Here is a 22,699-nt window from a genome sequence, read left to right on the forward strand (position 1 = left end):
TAATGAAGAATTTAATATAATTAATTTGAATGAAAAAAATTTATTTATGTAAGGACAAAATAGTAATCAATCTAGTTTTAATTCCTATTAAAGTGAATTAGTAAACAACTTATATGAACTCAATATCATTCCTATTCCGATTCCAAACTGTTTTAGTAAACAACTTCAACAAGAATCTGATTCTGATTCCACCTCAATTCAATTCCTCTCAATTTGATTACAGATTAGTAAACACGCTCTTAAAGAAGAGAGCATATGTATATGTCCAAATAAAACTATGCCTTATCCTACATAAACCCTAATAGATCATATATCCAAGCCCATTCCCAGACGTACGCACCTATCAAAACCCTCAAATAATTTCTGAAAATATGTGAACTTGTGAAGAATACCCATCAGGCATCAGCTTTCAGTTTTCAGTGCGTCTTCCGCAAACTGCATTTCTGACCCTTTGATTTGATGGAACTAACCGTCGAAGCAGGCACCAGCCAGTGGCAGCTTCTGCAACCGCCGCCATTTCGCCTCCCACACAAACCTAGAAACCAAGCCCTTTTCTTCTTTTTTAAGGTATCTATAAAAACCAATTATTCAAGAGATTTTGACACATAAAATAGTACACTATGTATTATTATACAAATGATAAAACATGTGTTAAAAAATTAATTACTTATATAAAAACATATTGTGTATCACTTATGTTCCTGTCGCAATTAAAAATTTCTCTAATCATCCAACCAAAACGTGTCCCTCCATAAAGACAACACATAACGAAAAACAAAATCCAATTAATTAATTAATAATGTATTTTTGAGAGAGATAAGAGAGAGTCGCGGTCACATCAAAACTCCACCAGCTGTGGCTGACTGCAGAGACGACTGCAGCTGCAGCAGGTGGTGGTAGCAGTCGGCTGCAGTTGGCCTCTTCTCCGGGTTCTGATCTAAACACCGGTTTTGGAGCTCCCTCAGCATCTTCGGAACACCTGTCAACCCGCAACTCCTCACTAGATTCCCTACTCCCCATACGTCCACCTTCACACCATGCAACCCTCTCTCCATTTCCGGCGCATGCCTCCCACGCGCCGCCGCATCTCCCGCCATCACCAACTTGTGCGGGTATATCTGCGGAGCCCCGACCGCCTCTTCGAAGCCGCAGACAAACCACTCGTTGTCCCTCTCATTCCTAATCACTTTCTCCCAACATATATCCCTATGCATAAACGACAAGTCGTGCAAAGCCACAAGCGCTTTAGTCACGTACATGAGAGCCTCAACGAGCTGGTTGCAATTTGTAGGCTTGAACTTGCACCCTCTGGGCTTAAACACCAAAGCCAAATCTTTCTCCAAGGATCTGTGGATGTACTCTGCATGGGGTATTCGTTGGCCGAGAAAATCGTAGATTTCTTTGACCGCGGTCGCCTTCCGAATGTTACTATAAAATCTAGTCACTGTGGTTGGCGTCATTTCGATTGCATTTCCATTCCCCATGTCGAACCTCTCAAAATCGCTATAAGGTAGCTTGTTGTCAGAGCCACCATTGCAATTAGTACTGGGGTTGAGGCATCGATCGGCTAGCAATGGCAACAGGCTTGCAATTCTGTGACATGGGACTAGGGCTTTGAGTCTCTCCGAGGGCGATGACAGGTCAACCGTGCCCAAATCAGTGCGAATTATTCGATCTTGAACACGACTCAATGCACAAAATGTTACAACATGACCGATTGCGTAGTACCCTAATATATAAGGAAGATCCACGTAAGTCCACAGAAGTTTCTCAACTATTGAGCTTGACGGATTAATGTCGCGGACATCTTTTAAATTATGGGCTTCTTCCCCTCTCCATAGACAAAAATTTCGAACAAAGCCTGTCAGGTTTGGCCATTGATCCTGTAATGGTTCAGTCGGTGATGAGGAGTTAGGCTTGCGGATGAAGACCATTTCAAGTGAACAAAATTTGGAGACGATTCGGTTGATGCAGTCGTCCCAAATGGTAATGAAGGAGTCTCTACTTGTGGCAGTAGCAGCAGCTAGACTTGGATTGGTTCGGACTATAGGGCTTAGAATATCGTATGTGATGGCTCTACAGTCTAGCAATTCTGTTGAGGTGGTGAAGAAGATCTCTTTCCCTTGTGGTAAGTCGCGGTACACGTCTTTTCGGAGTGGGAAACGGAGTTCCTCCGGCGGTGGCTCTTGTACGTACCATTGAAGCTCGAGTAAGGTAGGAAGTGATGGCGGTGGGACTCGAAGACACCCCACGTAGTACTCCGTTGGGTCTTGAAATTCCCATGGAGGCATTGCTGCAAAAAATACACATGCAAATATTCTATAGAACATAATACAACCTTTAACCAAATCAATGTGTAACATAAAAATTGGACAAAAGTTAACACAACATTACCAAATAAATTCAAATTGGTTTTAGGGCTTACATCTTGATGAAGATTCTGGTAAGGAAAGCTGGACTTTTTCATTGAACCCTAATTAACATTGATTAAACACGTAGTGTTAGATGTGGAATTATAAATAAACCAAGATTTTGCGACATGGGACTATATATCTAATTTAGAGAAGCTGGTTTTCACCGGAAGTAGTGGAGGAAGGCTTTCTTCTGCCAAAGACTTTGACTTGTTGACCCGATACGAATCGGTCAACGGAGAAGGCTCCCAAATGGCCATCTTCAAAAGCTTCCATGCTGCAGGCAACCATGGAATCATCAAAGAAAGTGAGCTCGTCGGCGTTCAAGAAGCTCAAGCCTTGCAGCCTCACTCTCCCTCTGTGGTGCTCCCCTTCTTCCGCCCACAGACTCACCGATTCTTCCCAAGTCATTCGAATCTTTCCGATTCGACGAAGCTCCTTGGAAGAAGATGAAGAGAGGCCAGTTGTAAAGTCTATGGAAGACTGATCATGGTGATGAAACCCTAGAAAAGTCCCTCTTCCTCCGTGATAAAACGGTTCCCCTTCACCGCTCATGATCATTAGTTGCTTTACCCTACCTGCATATAATAACATATATATAGATATCAAATCAAACTAAAAGTTAAATAAATAAATGGCACAACTTAATTAACTTGTTATATGAACTAGCTAGTAACCTCCATTGTTTAGAGATATTGATCATAAAATTTTGTTTATTTTAGGTATACAGCTTGTGTTGTGGGCATTATATATATAACCAGTTAGCGGTTCAGCATTCCTCTATGTACCTGAGAGAGGGAAGTCGTCTTCTTTGAACGAAGGCGGTTGGGGAAGACTTCTAGTCGTAACAAGAGCCGATCGGCTGTCGTCCCCAACCGACCCTAATCTGCTCTGAGGAGTTCTCGTCCTTGACCCCATGAACTGCGAAAGTTCCTCGAAAACTTCCTCATCGAAAGAAGCAGGCAACCTATGTAGCTTTCTCTCGTACGGCGAAAGCCTGAAGTAACTCTTCCCGACTTGTTCTCTCTCAGAACCTCTCTCCCACTCATAAACCTTTCTAAACTCTCCCAGCATGTTATCCCACTTGGTTCCCGCCGTTTTCGCGTCTCTGTTGATGCCATGCTTCTGAAGGAAGTCGGCGACTTCCATGTCCTTGTCGCCTCTAGTTTTGCCTCTGGTGTGAGGAGTGGTGGTGGCGCCGCCCGACTCTGTTTGTAACTGCTCTGTTCTGGAAGATGAGCCCGACCCATGATCCGAATACCCACCTTGATACTGAATCCTCCACGCCCTCGCCAGCCATAGCATCTCGTTTGGTTTCCAAACCGGGCTTACGTACTTTCCTTTTCTGAACTGGTGGTGGTGGTGGGCCGGGTTTTGAGGGTCTCCTGCTACTGTCTTGTTTGTGTCCTGCCCTGACGTTGCTGACACAGACGGCAGATGAGAGTACGGCGGCGACGATGAGGCGGTGTCGGAGGAGGAAGCTGCTCCGATGGTGGAGACATGGGGTTGGGATAATTGAGTATTTTTTTTATTTGGAGATGGGGTTGATTCTGAGGGCAGAATTGGTACTTGGGGTTGTTTCTGTTGGGAAGACGGTGAAGGAAGAAGTTTCCATTGTCCGGTTGTACTCGTAAATCTTGGCCTCTTTGGATTCACAGCTGCCTCAAACTGATGCTGATCAAAGGGTGATGAAGACGAGGTTGTTGGAGTACCGGTGGGGACAAACAAGGGAGGAGGAATATTGAAGGGGACACCAGCTGCAGCTGCTGCTCCACTGATATTAACAGCCGTTGGCGGCGGTTGTTGGTCATTGGGAGAAGGTGAAATCTGTTGCTTCTGTTGTTGCTGCTGCAGCTGCTGGGGTTGTTGTGGGTTCTTCTTGGTTGTTTCTGCTTTTTTGTCACCCATTTCAAATGGGCTAAAAAATAACGGACTTTAGGTAAAGAGAAACCTTGGAGAAGAACTAAAACAAGTTCGGAAGAGTAGAACTGGTTTGGTTTTGTTGTTCCAATATAAAGCTAATTAAAGTTGAAATCTGATTACAAGAATTGGGGGTGTAAAGATAAGTGGTTCAAATTCTACTGATATATGTTTTGAAAAAAATTTCAACTCACATAGAGGAGTTAAAATGTAAAATTTTTAATCCAGAAAATTAAAGTTTTAATTTAAAAACAGTTTTTTCTGCTCTAATAATTCTTAATTAAAATTTTAATCCAAAATTATTAAAATATAAATCTAGGCTTTTTACCAAAAAAATATAAATCTAGGCTAAATTTTTTTTTTGGTAACTTGCTTTTAAAATAAAATTTGTGTATATTATTATAATTTACTTTTATAAAGATTTTAACTTAAAAATATTTAGATACCAATAAAAATTGAAAAGTTACTAAACGACTCGTGAAACATGTATTTATAGAGTTTTTGGGTGAATTTTGATTTATATAAAAAAATTTAATTGTTTTAGCCTTTGGATTTAATTTTGAACCATTAAATTTTTTTCTACCGTTAGGTTTGATCATATTCGATCTCATTCGCTGGATTTAATGTATTTAAAAATTTAAAATAAATAGGTTTGAATGTGGACCATTTAAAACTATCAGATCGAAAAAGCGCCGTTAGGCTTGTTTTGGGTGGCTAACATTCTCATCAGAGGCGGGCCTCACTTCCTGTCAACCTTTGCACGTTGCGCGCGTCGCCTTACTACGACCTTCACTTTTCTGGGCGCATCCACGCGCATAAGGTGGGCCAACCTTTTAACTTTGTCGAAATTCTTAGTTAAATTTGTTCAAATTTTAAGTTTTAAGTTGAAGAATAATTTTTTATTTTTTATTTTTTTTGTCAACTAACTATTGGAGAATAATTCGTTGGTTTAAAACCTAAATTTTAAATTTTACCCAAAAATTAGAGATTCTCTAGATGCCTCACTATAATATAGGGTTTTGGAGTTTTGAATGCTTTTTGGACTTTTGAGCACTTAGGTTGCAGCCATTCTCCAACAGGGAAAGTCACAAAAGAGAGGATATAGCTAGGGATCACAGAGCTAGGCCAGTTAAAAGGAAAGATCAGAAAAGCAGTAGATGGAAAAGTCGTGGTTGTGGAACTGCTATTGAATAAGACCCTTCAATCTAATTAATCACTTAATTTAGATAGCCCACAAAATGGTAAACTTTGATTTGTCACATTTTGTATAGCGTGTCTGAGAGAGAAAAAGTTTCTCGAGAGAGAGCGAAAAGAGTATGTACAACATGTGCATGATTAGGGAAGGGGGTCATGATTGTACTGCCACTGGAAAACGCGGCTCGGCTCTAATAAGAACTTAACATCTGCTTTTTTGCAAAGCGCTTTAATGTATTTTGATGTTTTAGAAAGAGAGAGAGAGAGAGAGAGAGAGAGAGAGAGAGAGAGAGTTCCACGGTTTCCCGCGCCAGATGAAGAGTGAGTGGAGAGTGAGAAGAGAGGGACGCCATTTTTTTGGTTCAGAACGATGGGGACCGGACGAATAGATGGGTCTGCTCCAGTGAGTGACTCGCAGGACTATTTTTTCGATAATGTCTTATTTTTTTCTATTTATTTTTATTTTCTCCACTCTATCACTCACTCCAAATTTATTCAATTTTTGGGCCCCTTTGTGGAGTAGCTTACTTTTCAGATTCTCTGCGCTATTTGATGATTTGGTTTCCTTTTGATTGAAACACAGCTCAAATTAGTGAATAAATGGAAATCTCAAAGAAGAAAACACTTTTTTCATTTTTTGTTCAAACTCATATGAATTCGTATACCGAAATAGATGCTACTTTTTTTTTCTTGTTTATTTACTGCAATAATGCCTGCATAAAGCTTTTGCAGCTTGCACGTTTTCTCAACTCTTTATAATTTAGATCAAAATTGAGTAATGTGTGCATGCCTTTTATTTGTTGATAAAAGTCATGATCACTTTCTTTAAGATTAGCTAGCATTGCATGCACATTGAGTTATTTCTCATGGAAGAAAAGAACTTTCATTCAATATAGATAACAGAGTGATGGGTTTTAAGCATAATTACACGTTGTTAAGTGAAAAAGTAAAATACACATATAAGTCTCATCGCTCGCTATTAGAGATGTCATATAAATGTGATATATAACATGGTAAAAATTACACTTTTGGATTACAATGCAGTCACAAAGATATTTAAACACAATCAAACGATGTTATGCAAAAAATTTAAAACACATAATAATGCGTAACTAGTTTAAGATACAATCAAAATATTATCTCCGCTGTAAGTAAATTTTTCTCTTAAAAGAGGGTCCAACATCTGTCTTTTAACTTTTCAACTCAGAATGCTTTCCTTGTACCTTTTTTTATGGTGATTAATACAAGAGGCATACATAATTAAGATTGTAAGTTTAGTATTGGGTACTTGTCGGATTATGCAGAGAAGCAAGTGCGTCCGAGGGTGGAGCACAACTTCTTAATGCCATTTGAAGTGAAAGTGTGTTCAGATGATGCCCTCATATGATCAATATCACATTCTGACATGACCACCACCATGGATTTGGCAATCAAGCACATTTCGAATACAAGCATTACTTTGTTTGCCAATTGGTAAGAAATTTGATCTATAAATCCATATTTATTTCGGATCTTTTCCGATCATATTGATTTCATTGGTAAGACGTAGGTTGTTCGGTTCTACCAAGAAGTAACTAGGAAGACATCTGAATTGTAATTTTTGTATAACCAAAAGCGAATAAAAAAGAGCCAATTTTTCTATAAGATATAGACTCAAATTGCATCAAATTCTATTTTCATTCGCATACATGTACAAAGAAATTAAGGAAATTGTTATCAAACAATAAGGTTGGATCTTCGTTTAACGCTATAATTCAATGTGGGCATTACCAGAAGATGGCTGCATGGTACTGAAAATGTTGCAACAGTTTTGCTATTATTCAGGTTTAGTATAGGATGTTTTTTCTAATATATTGGCGAGACATAAGGGCTGTTGTAGCTAATCGTAATTTCTTTCTCCTAAACCTAACTCGAGGGACTCATATTTTAGTTTCCCAATCGGTATGGACTGGCATTTTTATCACATGTTTGCTTTTCACTCTCTAAAATGTTTTTAGATAATGTAAGGAAAAAGAGTGAAAAGAATTGATCAACTCCGAATCAGTTTTGTTCTATACTTTTTATTAATGACTATTTGAAACATGCGTAATAAAGTAAAATTTGAAAACAAGGTCCTTTAGTTTTTACATCTTTGTCGTTCTATTTCGGCTTGAAATATGCATACTGGAGCTTCCTCTCCTCTCTTGGTCATGTCTACGATGTTTTGGATAAGTAATTCTTAATCTCTTTGGAGATCTCGGCTAAGTTGTGTAAAGCTTCTTCTATTGTTCCCGTTTTTTGGCATCTTACTGTGTATTTTTGGGTTGGATAGGCTTGCTAAGGCTAACGCAGATTATACGGCTTGTAGTGGGATTTTCCGAGATTATGCGGGGTTAGTTTTTTTTTTTTTTTTTTTTTTTTTTTGTTTTGATTTTTCCAGAGTTTGGGGCATCATACATCTTTCTATGTAGATCTTCATGTTGTCATCATGTTGTGGAGTTAGCTTTCACACGTGCAAAGTTGGCAAAATCTACGGCTTGAAAATGACTCTTATGGTGTGATCTCTTATTTTTCGCCATGCTCAATTTCTTCTCCTTGGCCACTTCAAAATCGTTGGAAAAGTTGCTTTTCTCAGTTGCAGCACTTCATTTGCTTTCGTTCTCACTTGTTTGGCATGAGGCTTCACCCTTAAAGACTCTTCCTTCTCTACATTGCCTCCCTCCCTCCTTCCTTCCCCTCAAATTATAAGGAAAACTAATAAAAAATGCTTGAAAATTTTGAGTTTTAACGATAAGGACAAAATAAAGGGTAAAATGAATAATACCAGGAATGACTGTTTAGTGTAAAAATATGATTTTTCGTTAAAGTGAACAGTACTGGGAGCTTTTTGTTAAAGTTCCTTTAAATTATAAGGAGTAAAATTTATGTCTGTATAACTTTTAATTAATACATAAATAATAAAATGGATCAAGTTCAACATAGTTTAATGCATGAATATTTTATCTTCAACTGAGATCAATATCTCACTTGCCACTTCCTAACACATTTCCAGGAAACTTCTACAATTGCAACTCATTGACCAATTCCTAACACATTTATGACTTTAAATGGAAACCCCAACATTTTCCACTCATGCCACAATACACAGAAAACGCTATATTAGATCGTTCAGTTATAAGCTTAATGTGGTGTGGTTTCTGGATCTAAATTCATAACCCAAATGAAAACCCTAATTGTTTTGTTTGTTTCTCTCCGCGAGATCATAATTCCATTGTTAAATCAAACAATACGTAGTAGTGAAGGAGGGGGCTGGCAACTGGCAAGCAGTTGAAGTGTGAAGCACCAGCAGCAGGCCGGCGCAGAGCTGCCATTTCAGCAATGTGGGTGGTTTGCTTTTGCCATATATAATATATTTTAGGAAATTTCATTTTAATCCTTGGCAAGGATGATTTTTAAACTAAAACTATGAAATCAAAATATAATTTTAGTCTCTTGATACATTAATCACCTCATTTATTAATTATATTTTTTATGTTTTTGATATTTCTCTTTTTCTTTCTAATTTTGATGTATTAATTTTATTTCATTATAATTATAATTTTTATTTCATTCATTGTAATATATTTTGTTGTAAACATTTAGATAAATTAATTTTTATTTTTTCAATATTTCGATATACTTTATCTTCTTTATTTAGGTACATTAAATTCATTATAATACATTTGAGTGCATACATTTAGGTACACACATTTCGATATATACATTTCGATACAAATATTTAGGTATATTAATTCAATATAATACATTTCGGTACATTAGTTTAATATAATACATTTCGGTACACACATTTAGGTACATTAGTTTAATATAATACATTTCGGTGCATATATTTGGGTACATACATTTCAGTACTAACATTTAAATACATTAATTCAATATAATACATTTCGGTACTAACATTTAGCTGCATTAATTGAGTTTTTCAAGTTTGAAGAATGTTAAGTAAAATTAATAAATTTAAAAAACTTTGGTTCGGTCAAAAAATATATTAAAATATGTATATTAATAAATTTAAATATTTAATGGGGGACATTGAATACAATACACATTAATTATTTTAAATTAAGGACACATCAAGGAATTATAATCAATATGTAATCTAATACCAGGTTTATTTTAAATTTCAATCTTCTTCAAGGACTAAAGTTAGAAAATCCCTATATTTTCAATGCCTTGTCTTATTTTCCATTTTCCCTTTTCTTCTAATATTCCCATGATCATTTTTGCTCAGTGGTTTATCTATAAAGTCGTATAACTTTTTATGGTGAAACATCGCATGCTTGCTGCTTACGCATCTTGTTTTGGCAAATTCATATATATGGACAACTAGCTACAATATCATAATATGCCTAGCTACTTGACAACTTGAATATTGTGTTTTGAGCCTGCATTATAATTGTTGTGATCCAAGTAAACTAAAGAATTCATACATTGTTTTTCCGTTGGGACATATGTCAAGCAAACTAGAAGGACTGCTCTTCGAAAGTGTCTTCTGCAGAAGCTAACTTCCCTTTACGTTTCGTATTTAAGAGAGTGCTTTTGATCGGTTTCTAATAAATGCAACAATATTGATTAAACAAACAGTATACCTAGGAGTGGCATTAATACACATATTGCCTGTACAATTATCCAACTGAAAATAGGAAGGGGCATGCACTCAATTTTTCTTTGCTTGGGCTTTTGTGGAAATGCCTGGCTAAAGCCTAAAGTGGAACCATTTATTGGTGGGATTGTGAATTGTGATATATAGATTCCTCATCAAAGAATAAAAAAATGAAAGAAATCAGTTAGAAATGAGGATTTCACAAATCTCAGCTGATTAAATACTTAAAATTAAAACGGCTAGACATCGTCCAATATTAATGATATTATCAATAAAAAGTGGATGAAATATTGACGAAGTCTCAAAAACTGTTTTAGCAAAGAAGTGATTTTGTCGCGCACATTATTTCTCTGTCAGTGATTTGATTTGTATTTTCATCATTTTGACCAGTTTTTATATATGAGAAATGCTAAGGAGACTCTCTCAAAAATGACTCTTAATGGACTCTCTAACATCTCATGTTTTTTATACAATATTTTATAATGTTGAGAAATGCGAAGGAGACTCTCTAAAAATGATACTCTTTAGAGCAACTTCACCCCAATGGGGTAGGTTGGGACAAAGCCTGAAAAATAGGCTAGCCTGCACAAAATCCACTCCAGCCGAGCCAAATAGGCCAGACAACAGCCTAACCAGCATGTAGCCCGGCTCAAAACGTGCTGAACAATGTCTCGACCTATGTGACGTCACACTGGCATCAACATGACGTCAACGAGGCCCATTGAGTTCTTTTGCGTCAGACGCATGGGAAACACGCACGCGTGGGGGCGCGTTCTAAACAGAAAAAAAAAACAGCGGGCTCGTCGTTGCAGCGCAATAAAGGGGAGCAGGGAGAAGCCACGTGGCGCGTCTTTGGATTTCCAATGGCTAGTTTTCTGGACCGTTGGATTTCCAACAATAAAAAAAAAAATTCAATGGTAAAAAAATTTTGAATTTCAAAACCAACGGCTAGTGATGTGGCGCGTTTTGGATCGTCCGATTCCTAGATCAACGGTCCACGATTTTTGGCTAAAAAACATAAATAAATAAATAATAGCAAATGGTCAGAATTATGATCGTTGGCCACGTGTCCAAATCTGAGCTGTTGGATTTCAATCTTTTTCAAATCCAATAGTCCAGATTAATTAACTTAATAAAAATTAATAACAAATTATTAAAAATTGTTTAAAAATACAGAAAAATAAAATAAAATATTATTATTTTTTTCTATAAATACCTGACCATCATCTTCCACCTTACACCACATTTCAATATTTTCAACACTTCCAACCAAAGCCTTCGTATACTTTTCTGTGCAAAAAATGGCTACATGGAAGGTCATCAAAGATGTTACATTGTGTGAATGTTGGGTTCAAATTACTCATGACCCGATTACGAGTAATGAGATGTAGTTGCGAGAACTGTGGGTTAGAATTACTGCATCATTTTGCGATATGTTTGGAAAAGACGTAAGAAGTAATCAAGGTCTTCAAGGTCGTTGGCAAAAACTCAAGAACTCGCTTACTAGTTGGAAAAACACCCTCTCTCATGCTTCCTCTAATCTGAGCAGTGGAAGAAGTTTAGCGAATGAGGTTTTAGATAATGCCACGTGGTACTACGTGATTGGTTGAAAATCTTATTGAAATCGTGGTTAAAGGATTGTAAACCGATAGTGACACGTGAAGCGTCGAGATTGGTTAAAAATCCTATTGGAAATCTATCCACAAAATAGTATTTTTGGATAATACCACGTGACACTACGTGATTGGTTGAAAATCTTACCAAAATTTATCCACAAAATAATACTTATGGATAATGACACGTGATGTGACAAAATTAGTTAAAAATCCAATCCAAAATTAAAACCAATTTTTTTATTATTCTATAAAAAAATTAATAATATTTTAATACGAATTGATTAGGCTTTGTGCTAGCACATTTTTTAGGAGTGAAGATGCATTTAGCCAATTACTATTTATTGGGGTCAATCACTATTCATTTGAGTGGATTAAATGGGTTGGGTGCCAACGCATTTTTAGGGGTGGAGTTGCTATTATGAACTCTTTACAATCTCATGTTTTATATATAATATTTTATATTGTAACACAAAAATTAATATTAAACTGTGAAATGACAGAAAATATATAAATAGTCATGCTTTAAGACAATCTTATTATCATAGGAAAACTAATTAAAATAGCTTGAAAATTTTGAGTTTTAACGATAAGAACAAAATAAAGGGTAAAGTGAATAGCACCATGATTGACTTTTTAGTGTAAAAATGTAATTTTTCATTAAAATGAACAGTTTTGCGGACTTTTTGTTAAAACTCCCTATCATCATTCATCTTTATATATATAGTTAACACTGAAATTGGATTTAACAATAGCTGCACAGCTAGCTAGCTGCGCATGCTTCTTAGTTCTTACACCCAAGGCATGTGATTCTGCTCCATGATTGTCGTTTTAATAAATTATATTCTTTAAATGATAATGTTAGAGAAACTAAATTTATAAACAAAATTTGCAAACTAAATGATGTATCACCAATATTATTCACATTTATTAACGCTTAAATAATAATACAATCATCAACTTCCATATCATTTAATTTATAATATTTTATCTACAATTTTAATATCCCTCGCGTTACTCTTTATCTCATGTATAAGATGCTCTTGACATTGCCGCTGCAACAACCAACAGACTGAAAGAGAACCGATCCAGGAACATTTTTCAAGTTTGAAAATGTACTGGACGACTTCATTCCTCAAATTCAGCTGCCCAAATATTGTAAAATGTTTCTGCCTTCGAGCTGCATATATCATGAGAGTAGTATTACATCAATTTCTGTAGCGTGGAGGATAGTGAAATTTCATGTACGCATGAATATGATAGTCACCGAATAAACATGGACTTTAGGGTTTTGACTCTATTACCTCTCGCGAATATTACTCATTCTATCTCTATCTTGTGCAATTTCATGTACGCATGAATATGATAGTCACCGAATAAACATGGACTTTAGGGTTTTGACTCTATTACCTCTCGCGAATATTACTCATTCTATCTCTATCTTGTGCACAATAAGGCTGCAACCCTGAAACCATAGTGTAACCATGGACCACCATAACTAATAAGTCGATCCCTTCTGTATATTCTTACATGATTACTTTGTGGGTGTTAACAAATTAAAGAACGAGAAATGAAAAAAGAAAAAGCTGATCACAAACTAAATCTTATTTCATTGACTAAAACTAAGAAGACTATAAATTGTTGCATAGCGAAATGATTTTGTATTGCCAATACTTAATTTTCATTAAGATAAAAGAAATTTATTTATCAAAATCTAATTAGGAAACGAATAGGAAAATAATGTTGAACCCTAGTAGCTAGAAAAAGGAAATAAATTATAATCACTATGCTAACCCTAATTTGTAAAATACAAAAAATGCTCTAACATACATTAAACAAATCTGAAACAATTAAATATTTTTTTCTATGAAAAAAAATTATTTTACATGCACCAAACTGACAATGCATAAAATGGTTAAATACTTTTAGATTTGAGTACTTTTAAATAGGGGTAGGCAAACAAATCATAGACCCGCAGCTCGAGACGGATCCAAATATTTCAAAGATGAAACGAGACAGGGTAGGGTCGGGCAGAGAAAATGACGGGGCGGGGTGAGTCCAACGGACCTGGCTTCTCTGCTCTCTCTCATTTTTCATAAACTTCCATTTTCTTTTATTTGTACGATCATAATTAAATTATGTTAATATTTTATATTATTATTACTTTTTCTCTTATTATTTTTATAAAAAAATTAATATAAAATATTGACGTGTCTTAACGTGACCACACAAAATAAAAAAAAATGGAAGTGTATGGAAAGTGGGAGCCCACAGAAGCCGGGTCCGAGTCCAACAATCAGGAGAGACGGGGCCCAGCTCGAACCGTTTCTATCATTTTTCTCGTTCAGCTAGTCTCGGACGGTCAGTCGGACAACAGAGTCACTCCTCACTGAGTTTCTCTCGTGACCTCGTCTCTCCCATTCATTCTCGACAACAATCACAATTCACCATCCCTTGACTCCGTCTCCCTCTCTAGCAACTTGCGACCACACCACCACGTCTACGGCTAGCGCCTGAAAATTGAAATCGACCAGGAGGAGTCGTGTTTGATAAGCTCATGCCTCCCAAATCGAAATCGTCTACGGCCACCGTCTTCTAGAAACTCGTGCATGAGGTGTCGCGTTTGGCTAGGTATAATAAGAGCCGACATTAGGTTCATACTGCTTGTTTTGTAGGGAGATCTAGACCGCCGTTAGGTTGGTGCTGCCCGTTTCTGAGGGTGGCCCAACCCGTCCCGTTTTATTTCTAACCGGATTTGGTCCGATCCTTCCAATTTTGCCCAAACACGAGCCCTAATTTTTAATATCTAGATGATTCAGATCATTCGATATGCCTTAATATTTGATCTTTAATCTAGCTAGCTAGGTATACAAAGCACCTCCATTTTAGGAAAATGATTTTAACGCACCCCTCTTTAACTTTTAAGACACCTATCTTTATTTAAGGTTATCTTATTGAATAAATTAAATATAATCAACGGCCATGAGTAAATAGGGGTGTTTAAGTGTTAGATTAGATTTTTTATTTTGAATAAACGATATTATCTACACTAAAAGGAAGGGGGAGTGAGCTAAGCCTCATAATGGGCTAGTAATAATATTGTTCAAATTCACCTTTGACGAGAATCGAACCTAAGACCTCTCACTTACAAATGAAGAGGAACCACTAAACCGTAGTACTAAGTCGCAATATTAGATTAGAGTTAATTAATATGGAATCATCTCTGAAATTATCGCATATATTATAAGAATATAATTTTTCATTATAATTAGTGTTGAATTTCTACCAAAATAAAAATTCTTATAACCATATATATTATTTTGTTTGCTACATATTAATACAAGAAGTCATATTGTTACATGTTACCATTTATTTAGATTTGCTGCGTAGTTCATAGAGTTTTATCTCTCTCTTTCTCTCTCACGCACCAAGCAACATCCACAAAACAAAACAAAAAAATACAAGCAAGCAAGCTTTGTTGCCGTCACCATAGTAGGTCAAACCTAAATTTCTTTCGTCTCATCTACACTCTTCTCATGGCTTCTTTCACTTCCCCACTTTTATTGCCATTCACATACAAATCACTGCAGGCATCATCAATATTACCTTGCTAGTATCCTTTAAATTTCTCAAAGCTTTAACCCTAGAAGCCACGATGATAAGTACGTAAACGGCATATCTGAGAAGCCTTTCGAGGCCCCCTACTTCATGCATCCTTATTCGTAACTAGGTTGGCTACGTACTTCCTTTTCATCCAGGCCCACCCGTCTCCAGCTCGTTTAAATGTTCCCTTCAAAGGGTACACAAAGCAAATGCTGTCACAAGCACTATATTGTGTGTTCTTGCTTTTAAACAGAAGCGGTGCTTTTCGGTGTGAATACATACAAAATTGGATCAGTCCTGATCAAGTTCACTGCCGTAGCCAGCTATTCCTATATAGCTATATAGCGACATTTTATGTGTCGTATGATCCAATATATATAGTCCAACAACGAAAGCTTCCTTGCTTTTCACCCAATTCGTAGAGGGTCCTATCGATTCTATTTGGGCTGTAGGTTTACTAGGTTACAACTCTTTTAACTACAAAGCTTGTTTTCTTTGGGATTTGGGACTGTAAAAAGCTGTTCTCCCTTCCATTTTTACTGGTTTCTTCCTAAATGATCTCTCTCCCTCTTGTCAATTGACTAAGCATATACAACATGAATGTGGTGATTTGAACTTTTTCATTGATTTTAACGTCAAAGTCCACTCTCTTTTTGTCGTTAAGTTTTTTTTTTCAATGTTTTTGTCGTTAATTTTTAGCATCTGGATTCAATATTTCTAATTATGTTGGAAATAAAATGATTACAGAGATAAGAGAGACAAATAAATTAGAGTAGAAATATGAAGAGTAACTCAACTTCATATAAGTTTTTGTTTTTTGTTTTTTTTTTTTTACTGATATGAAACTCTTTTGCCTTTATATCCTCATATGTCTTTTATGTGTGACAAATTTTTAAGTCAAACACGTAAACAATACAAATTAGGTAACATAGAACACGTAGCCGTTAGGCTTCACACGTTGAAGAAAGTTGAGGATCCATCATAAAACCAATTGACAATATGAGAATTAGTCCAACCTCTTATAAGCCCTTGTAATTGGTTTCTCCTGTTACCGATGTGCATGTGTGACTTGTTTACCTTCACATTCTCACAAATCTCCTCATGTGGAGCGAATTTTCAAGTCAAACACATGGACAACACAATTGAGTGACGTGGATTACGTGTGGTCGTTGGGCTTCACAAGTGGGTCAACTTGCTCTGATACGAAGAAAAAGTTGGGGTTCCACCATAAAACCAATTGACAATATGTAGAGTAGCCCAACTTCTTATAAGTCCATGTAAGGTCCCTTCTCCTATTAATGTGTGATTCATTCTCAACACGCACCCTCATGTGTAGCAGAATTTTTAAGACAAACAAGTGGACAATACAAATGGGGTGACGTTGAACATGTGTGATCGTTGAGCTTCACACATGAGACAATCTGCTGGTCTTACTCTGATACCATAAAGAAAGTTGAGGTTTCACTATAAAACCAATTGGCAATATGTGGAGTAATCCAACCTCTTGTAAGCCCTTCCAAGGTTTATCCTTTCACTAGTGTGAAACTCTTTTACCTTTACATCCTCAAATATGTGGCGTTGATAGTTGAACTCTTTATTTAATGGTTTAATTAAAGAAGAAATTCAACCATCAACTACCATATCATACGGTTTACAAGATACGGTTTAAGTAGACGATCTCTCTAGCATTACTCATATAAAAAACTAGAAAAGTCTAAATAAACGTAATGGACTGCTAAAAATAAATTAAAGAGACAAGCTAATAGGAGATAACTCAACCGTTAATTGCTTGTGAGATCAAGGTGGGAGATAGAACTCAACCGCTAACAATCAGATAAAATGATTATTCATTTGTATCAGAGAACAAGTCCGAAATCTCAAAAGTGTGTAATGTCCACTAAATTCAAATTCATGAAAGAATTGTTAATTTGTTTCAACTATTTTTCATTTTTCTTAAAGTGAGAGTCGGTAAAAATACACCAAATGTTTTGCGAACGGCAAAGTTGTGCTCAATGCCTACTTTCAATAGAATAAGTATAACCAAAAAAATTTCATTTGGTTGGTTATGCAATTAAACTGAAGAACTTCATACCATCAATTATTTAAAATCAACGAACTCTAAGTTTCGATTCACTCCAATAATTTGGCATATAGAATGTACAACTTCATACCATCAAAAAAGGATAAAATATTTTTTTTCATGTCGTGAAAAAATACTCAAGGTGGTTTGAGTTTACCGAATCAAACATATTCATATACCCATTCGGTTATGAACTTCCAATTGCTTAAATATGAATTTCATATTCATATGTGGGCTATTAACCTCCAACTCTAATTGATGAGAATGAAGAATCAATGGAGTGAAGTTCATTTCTCATTATATGATCTTTACCTGTATAATCGTTCAAACTAAAAACAGATGAGCATGAGGAAGTTCTTGGCGAGTATATATAAACTCTATCAAGGGGTGACTGTAGCTCAGATAAAATATAACATCTAAAGAAAAATATCATATTAAGAGCGCATACTGATAGTAGTGTTGAAAATAAAATTGATTAGAGAGAGATGAAATAGATTGGGAGGAGAAATATGAGTATATACTCTTGCCTATTTATAGGTGTACATCAATAAAAGACTAAAATAGTTAGATATTACATGTTGAACCCAAATACATATTTGTGGACAACCACATAAGTAACAATATTTACAAAAAATTATAATTAATTTTCTTGTCACAAATCCTTCTTCATTGATTTTAATGGACGCGTTTTACGTATTTATTATATTAATTGTTGTGATGAAGATTTACACAGAAATTATGGGTTCCTCTGGAAACCTAATCGTATTTCGATGGTTAATTAAAACAAAAGTCAAAAGCATTAAACCCTAATCTCGGAGAGTATTGAGATCATGTCGAGCTTACCCTACATGATACATCATAGATAAGACAAATTCTTGATTGTAATTGAGATGATATGCCGTAGTATGACCGAATACTTCTCCATAGGTTATAGATAGAGTATGGGTACTTGGACGTTTAATTACATTCAAAATCTCCCATAAGGGGAAATTTTCGTAGTAAGTTTATTAATTTTCATTTTATTCTCGGGTTAATTACACTAACACCCCTTAGGTTTATCGTCTTTTTAGAAAACCCTCTCACCTTTAAAACATAATACTAACACCTTTTGAGGTTCTAATTACTTTCACATAACCCTTTAGGGCTAACATCATCTTAAAATATTTTCTTAAAGACAAATTTGCCCCTCATTTTTAATTACTTTAAAAAATAAAAAATAAAAACTTTTTTAAAAATCAATATAGAGTTTAGGGCATCCCCTCCGCATTCACCACAACATATTGGAAATTCTTAACATGCTTCACCTCCTCCCTAGTTGTCCTCACAAGAAGCTACTCCTTCGCCTCCGTTTTTGGATTAATTAGCCTCTCCACAAGCTTGGCCTCAGTGGCGGATCCAGGATTTTAAACTCGGGGGGTCCCAATAATAAAGGTTAAAAAATTTATAGACAAAAATAACATTGAAAAGTTAAATATAATACATTTTATTCAAAAATCATTTGCATAACAATATTACAAGCTATAAAATCCTAATTCAAGCGTCCACGACGAGGTTTCATGGTCTGAAAATGTTCCATGATAGCTTCATTACCAATACATGAAAAAACATCTTTCTCAATGCAAACAACTAAGCTGTCACTCAACCATTGATCTCCCATTTTGTTGTGAAGTGGACCCTTAATGATATTCATAGCGGAAAATGCCCTCTCCACTGAAGCAGTTGCAACCGGTAAAACCAAAGCCAACTGAACAAGCAAATATACATATGCAAATGTTCGATGCAACCCTTTCTCCACCATTTTCTTAGCAAGATCATTAATTCCCAGCAATTGAGAAAAATCATCATCAGAACGCACAAAATGAATGTAAATATCAAGTTGATCTTGAAGTGCCGATCTATCTCGATCCGTGAAATCTTTAGGATATATATGAGCAAGGCGAACAAGCTTCTCTTTATCAAAAGCTACAAATGAATCATTCGGACTCAAGCATGCCAAGCAAATAAGCAATTCGGTATTACCTTCAGCGAAGCGATCATCTAATTCTGTAAGTTGGAAATCAATGACCTCGAAAAAGAGCTCCACTTTGTAATGATGATGATTGGTCTTTCTTGGAGCCTTACGCAATGACTTCCCTTGAATGACATATAAATCATCCATATTAGGCACCTCAATTTCATGTTCAACACAAAAAGATGATACTTTATCAACCAAAAGATCAAAATTTTCATCATTCCTCATGCAACGTAGTTGTTCTTTACATGTCTTGACTAAAGCCATTGCATTCACAATCTCTTGATCTTTTTTTTGCAATGCTTGTGACAAATCGTTTGTAACTCCTAATATGGATTTCATCAAAAAGAGGAGGAACACAAACTCAAAAGATTGTAAATCTTTTAATAACCTTTTTGCTTCACCAGCACTATCATTGTAGCAATCTTCAACAATCATGTCAAGCACATCCACCACAGATGAGAACATTGTAATCAAACTAATCAAAGCACCATAATGTGAATTCCACCGTGTATCCCCAGCACGTTTGAGACTAGTTTCTTGATTTAACCCTTGCCCCGTTTCAAGACAATCATTTTCAATAGCTTTCAAGAGATTTTCTTGTTGTTTCTCTCTAAGTGCATCACGACGCTTACATGAGCATCCAACAACATTTACCAAACTATTAGTCAATGTGAAAAAAGCGGCAACATCGGAGTTTTTCTTTGCTACGGCAACAAGAGCTAATTGTAGTTGATGAGCAAAACAATGAACATAAAATGCACAACTTTCTTCATCCAAATTTTTTTTTTTAAGGCCATTGAACTCACCTCTCATATTACTTGCACCATCATAACCTTGACCTCGTAGGTTGGAGTAGCTCAAGTCATGTAGTTTCAAGAACTCATCAATGGACTCCTTTAGTTTACATGAAGTTGTTTCGGTAACATGTTGGACTCCCACGAACCTTTCAATTACTTGACCTTTGTTGTCCACATAACGCAAAATCACCGCCATTTGCTCCTTTGTTGAAATATCACGTGATTCATCTACCATTATAGAAAAGAATTTACTCTCTTTCACTTCTTTCATAATAGCCTTAATAGTTTCGAAGGCACATGAATTGACAATATCTTTTTGAATTGAATGAGCTATTAGCTTGAGATTTCCCGGAGCATTTTCCAACACAACTTCCTTTATTTTCTTATCATGATCTGCAAGGAATTGCAAGAGCTCTAAATAATTCCCCCTATTATTCGAAGTGTCACTTTCATCACGGCCACGAAAAGGAAGGCCTTGTCGCAACCAGAACTTAGTGCAATCTATTGATGCATTCAAGCAAAGACGATATTTCATACACTCTTCTTCTGATTGTTTGATCACAACTGCTTCAATATGTGTCTTTTGGTTCATTAGATAACTAGCCGCTTCTCTAGCTTTATTGTGGAAACTACCAATAGGACCAACATGTTTGTCAAAACATTCTCTTGCATTCTTCCATTTCTTAAAGCCTACCCCAGTGAAGGCATCGCTTCCTAATTGTGAAAAGTTGATTTTAAAGAGATAGCAATGAAGACAAAATGCCGCATCTTTAGATATACTATACTTCAACCAATCATATTCTTCAAACCACGAAACAACAAATCGTCGCTTTTTCTTTGCATGCAAAGTGTATGGGAACTCATACTTTGTAGGCCTACAAGGTCCCATTTGCAAATATGCTTTGCGGACCTCATCTTGAATATTAGAAGGATAGCCCTTCATTCAAATTCTTTTTCCCGGGTCTCTCTCAAGATTATTAAAATCAATGTCACACTCATTTTGTCTTGAGCTCGAACTACCCGAACAAGTAGATGGTGCTATTGGCTTTGGCTTGAAAAATCTTTCCATATTTCTTATTTCTAAACTACACATTTAACCAAAAACACAAAACATATACCAATCAACCAATAAACAAAAATTCCATCTAAATTTCAATTATAAAATGAGTATACAAACATAAAACACATCAACAATCATATCAATAATAGACTAAAAATCTCCACCAATATCTAATATAATTTAATTGAGATTAGATTAGAATACCAAAAAACTTACTTGAATTTGGAACCAAATAGTGGTGGCTTGGAGAATTGAAACAAGTGGAGGTATAATATTGGAGTAATGTAATTATAATATGGGATTGGGTGGGATTAGAAATTTAGGGTTTTGGGTGAATATAAGAAAGATGGGGGGATTAGGGGGAAAAGCAATGGAACGGGGAAAGGAGAAGTGAAAGGGATTCTCGGGACAGGAAAGATGGCCCATGTAGGGCTAGACTTTCAAAAAGAATATGTAATCATGTTGCAAACGGTGGACCAATTGCAAACGTTTGTCTCATTGGTTTAACAAAAAAAAAAAAAAAAAAAAAGGCCAAAACACTGCATTTTGGACCAATTTTTTTAAATGCCCTGTTTTCTTTCTTCTCCCTTGTTTTCTTCTTCTCCGTTGCAACCTGCAACCTGCTGCTGCAGCAACACAGACAGTCTGCACAGGCCTCGTGTTCAAGTACGAGGGGTCATCCGGAAAATTTCTAGCAACATTTTAGGATGGCCGAGGGGTCCTGGGACCTCCCAGGACCCTCTGTAGATCCGTCCCTGCTTGGCCTCACTCTCCGCCATAAAAAACAAAATATGAAAACCGCCAAATTCCCAAGAATCACCTCATGAAATGCAAGTTGTCATTGGAAACCTTGAACTTTTTTATGCCGAATTCCAAAGAAGATCCGAGTCCATGGTAGAGGAAAAAAGACAACAATATTTCTTTAATTTTCTTTTATTTATTTATTATTGTTTAATGTAAGATTTTAATTTGGATTTTTATTCTATTTATTCAAAGGATTTTCATTTTTTTTAAAAGTATAATTACTAATGAGGGCAAATTTGTACTAAAGGAGTTATGTAAAGGTAAAATAAAACCTCAAGAGGTGTTAATGTTATATTTCATACGTGAGGGAGTTTTGTTCATTTTTCAACCAACAAAAATAAAACTAAGCCCAAGAAAATGCCTTAGTTCATGATGGGCCGAAGCGGAATAACAATACAACGGTTATAGTCGTTTGTGGTGAGTGTGGAACCTAGCTAGGTTAATGGAAGTGTTCTTTGCAACTTTTTTTTTTCTTCTTCTCCATACATATGTTTGTTTTCTAGCCTTTGAATTATTCGAAGAATGAATCAAGTGAAAAATATAATTAAGGGTATTCAGAAA

The 22,699-nt window shown here is 35.9% G+C and overlaps 2 protein-coding genes across 2 annotated transcripts; both read right to left on the minus strand.

Moving 5' to 3' along the window:
• Nucleotides 1-680: 680 nt before the first annotated feature.
• LOC137721129 (uncharacterized) lies at nt 681-4,395 on the minus strand. The gene is made up of 4 exons (XM_088692427.1): nt 3,200-4,395; nt 2,579-2,989; nt 2,426-2,473; nt 681-2,293 (listed from the first exon to the last, which is right to left on the minus strand). The coding sequence occupies exons 1-4, from the start codon at nt 4,317-4,319 to the stop codon at nt 834-836; spliced, it is 3,039 nt and encodes a 1,012-aa protein (XP_088548553.1). The 5' UTR covers nt 4,320-4,395; the 3' UTR covers nt 681-833.
• A 14,527-nt stretch (nt 4,396-18,922) lies between these two features.
• LOC137725364 (uncharacterized) lies at nt 18,923-21,048 on the minus strand. The gene has a single exon (XM_068464027.2). The coding sequence runs from the start codon at nt 20,864-20,866 to the stop codon at nt 18,992-18,994; it is 1,875 nt and encodes a 624-aa protein (XP_068320128.2). The 5' UTR covers nt 20,867-21,048; the 3' UTR covers nt 18,923-18,991.
• Between the last annotated feature and the right edge of the window lie 1,651 nt (nt 21,049-22,699).

This window comes from Pyrus communis, chromosome 1, assembly GCF_041283825.1.
Source record: "Pyrus communis isolate YQ-2024b chromosome 1, ASM4128382v1, whole genome shotgun sequence".
Taxonomy (NCBI): Eukaryota; Viridiplantae; Streptophyta; class Magnoliopsida; order Rosales; family Rosaceae; genus Pyrus; species Pyrus communis.

Coding starts and splice junctions, on each gene's coding strand:
- LOC137721129 (XM_088692427.1), bottom strand. CDS start 4,319: ATGGGTGACAAAAAAGCAGAAACAACCAAGAAGAACCCACAACAACCC. Junction 2,990..3,199: donor AGACGACTTCCCTCTCTCAG/GTACATAGAGGA, acceptor TATTATATGCAG/GTAGGGTAAAGCAACTAATG. Junction 2,474..2,578: donor GCCTTCCTCCACTACTTCCG/GTGAAAACCAGC, acceptor AATGTTAATTAG/GGTTCAATGAAAAAGTCCAG.
- LOC137725364 (XM_068464027.2), bottom strand. CDS start 20,866: ATGAACCAAAAGACACATATTGAAGCAGTTGTGATCAAACAATCAGAA.